Consider the following 2,870-nt stretch of genomic DNA (forward strand, 5'->3'; position numbering starts at 1 on the left):
GTGGGACTTGTGATTACTTCCAATCTTCAGGATCCAAAATGCTTGTATTTGCATTCACATGTTGTATTTAGCATTTCTTCAAAAAGCGAAACTTCACATTTCTAGATTTTCTCTCTACTTTATATCAAGTAAAAGAGCTAGCCCTTAAACATTGCAACATATTTTACGTTTATTACGTCATAGTAGTTACATGGCAATGTGTTGGATTTTGCACGAACCAAGCAATATCATACCCATGTCCATGCCCACTAGGGTGTCCGCCTTTGCCCTAAAGGTTCCCATGGACAGCCATACCCATCGATTTTTTCAAATTATGTACAAATAACAACTAAAAGTAATTTTTTTTAAAAGTCTACTCATATGCTAGTTTATTCGTATTAAGATAACATAGTTTTTGTTATTCATAAACAACTACTTTAGGGAAAATGTTTTATGTTGTGATACGTGACTACGTGAGGTTAGAGCTGCTGTAAACGGCGGAACCGACACGCGACGAGCAGAGCAAAGGAGAGGGAGGAAGACAACTCACAGTACTCAGGAGGGAAGATGTCGAACATGCGGATGAGATGAGCGGATGGAGGCGCCTCCGCACCGCCGGTGAACTCCCGCGATGACGCGCTGGTGGCTGACGTCATCATCAGCCGATCGCCCGCCCATGAGTTCTTGTCGCTCTCGACAGGACAAAACCTAGGTGTGCCGGACGACACCGAGAGATACTTCAAGTGGGCTGTCTGCGGGTTGAATAGAGAAAATGGTAGGGGAGGTTTTGTGCCACAAGTTTGAGGACGGCAGGGTCACGTTTTATAACTTTTAAACCAAATCATCATAATTCGTGCAAGTTGCAAGACTCAGGGTGCTTTGAACTAAAAAATAAGCCTCGAAAAAACACTAGCGCCACTTGTCGTGGAAAGCATGCACGGGGCCGACTGACTCGCTCCACGTACGTGCCCGGGGCCGAGTGACGAGCGCAGCTCCCCGCGGCTCGCGCCCACGGATCAGCGGGGCATCGCCCACGTCGTCACATATCCAATCCCTTCTTCCCCCGAGAAATATCCCACCCCCTACCTCTTTTTGAGCCACCCCCGCCCCCGCCCCCGCCCCCGCCGGGAAAGAGAAGCGAAGACAAGAGTATATGCCATGTTATCCCCTCGCGTCGTCAGGCCGCAGCCCCACGACGGCGCGGCCTCCGCCGGCTCCTCCTCGTCGCGGCGCCACATGGTGGACCGCGTGTCCGAGTGGGAGCTCGGCCTCCCCTCGCCCGCCGAGCTGACGCCCGTCTCGCAGCCGCTCATCCCGCCGGCCCTCGCCGCGGCCTTCGGGATCGGCCCCGCGGACGCGCTCGCCTCCCCCGCCGACGCCGCCGGCTTCCTCCACGACTCGCCCACCTCCCACCTGGCCCCCAGGTTCGACGAGTACGACGAGGAGGACGAGGAGGAGGGCGAGGGCGAGGACGAGGAGGCCGCCGCCCCCGGGGGCCGGAGGGGCGGCGGGAAGAAGGCGCGGATGGTGTGGACGCCGGAGCTGCACCACCGGTTCGTCGAGGCCGTCGAGCACCTCGGCGAGAAGGGCGCCGTGCCCAAGGCCATCGTGCGCCTCATGAACGTCGACGGCCTCACGCGGGAGAACGTCGCCAGCCACCTCCAGAAGTACCGCCTCTACCTCAAGCGCTCCAGCCCCGGCGCCGCCGCGCCCTCCCCGCCGCCGCCGCCCTTCTTTCCCCGCTTCGACGTCCAGCGACCGCATCAGGGCTCCGCCAACCGGGGCGGCTACTGCGCGTATCCGTACGTTTCCTACCAGAAGCTGGGATGCGATTAAGCGCAGTAAGCTCGATCAATGCTATTTCCCCGCGGGTTCCCCGCACTGGAAATCGTTTTGAATTTTGTCTTCCATAGAAAACAAATGGCAAACACGAACAGTGTATGAGATTCAGACTTTTGAATCCACCCTGTCGTTTGAAAAACGGAGTCTCCTATACATGTACTGCCATCGAAAGACCCTGGCGGCAAACATTTGAGGCACAGGTACAATCCATTTTCATACACCAACTGAACCCAGAACCTAAAGCTGCCAGGCTAAGTTTGCAATTTCTTTACTAGATTATTGTATAGAGTAGCATGTTTTTGCTTCGTTCTTTGGTTGTTTATAAATCAAAAGCTTGTATGTCCGACAGACGTGTGATTCGTTGTTGCTATAATCAAAAGGTTATGTGTGTACATGGCGAAATTTTGTGCCTATTTTCAGTAATGCGGTTGGGAGATACTGGAAGGAACTTGAAGACCACACCAGCTTCTCTTCAGTTCACCGAGGCAACTTCAGCTGCCTAGTTAGTTCCAATAACTAGTTCTGAATGGCTGTTGGAGTTTTCTGCATTCATCTTTGCTGGAGTCGATTTGGATTGGGTACTTGCAGTTGCGACCTTTGCACCAATTTGATCTCGAGATCGATTTATTGTTTTGATGAGGAACTGATGCTTTTTTACGATGTCAATTTTTGTGCAGGCAAAATCGATTTCTCCTTACAAACATACATGTACTGTCACATACTAATTAACAAGCATACAATACAAGGATGTACCATGTCGATTCTGTGGTTTGGAGTTTATGACTAAATCTGAATCTAGTACTGTCTTCCAGATTCATGGAGGTAGCCAGGGCAGAACGTCCGACCTTCCTTCTTATCTTTTGTTCTCGAAGTTCAGTTACTACTAAACTTTTGTCCCGATGTTTTTTTTGGAGCAAAAGAGGGTTTCCCCTCCGATTTCTATTAAAGAAACCACCACAACCAACATATTCGAGTACAACATCAAGCTACAATAACTGCCAGTTTTAGCGACATCTAAGGATTGAACAATGATCAGAACCGGGGAAACT

General features: G+C 51.4%; 1 protein-coding gene across 2 annotated transcripts; it reads left to right on the forward strand.

Moving 5' to 3' along the window:
• The first annotated feature begins 1,091 nt into the window (after positions 1-1,091).
• On the forward strand, positions 1,092-2,638 carry LOC119269565 (transcription factor PCL1-like). 2 transcript variants are annotated; one of them, XM_037551423.1, is made up of 2 exons: positions 1,092-2,408; positions 2,499-2,638. In XM_037551423.1, exon 1 carries the CDS (start codon positions 1,138-1,140, stop codon positions 1,813-1,815), a length of 678 nt encoding a protein of 225 aa, XP_037407320.1. In that variant the 5' UTR covers positions 1,092-1,137; the 3' UTR covers positions 1,816-2,408; positions 2,499-2,638. The 2 variants fall into 2 exon arrangements, with proteins under 2 accessions (XP_037407320.1, XP_037407319.1); XM_037551422.1 differs by having other exon boundaries at positions 1,092-2,399.
• Positions 2,639-2,870: the final 232 nt, after the last annotated feature.

This window comes from Triticum dicoccoides, chromosome 3A (assembly GCF_002162155.2).
Source record: "Triticum dicoccoides isolate Atlit2015 ecotype Zavitan chromosome 3A, WEW_v2.0, whole genome shotgun sequence".
Classification (NCBI taxonomy): domain Eukaryota; kingdom Viridiplantae; phylum Streptophyta; class Magnoliopsida; order Poales; family Poaceae; genus Triticum; species Triticum dicoccoides.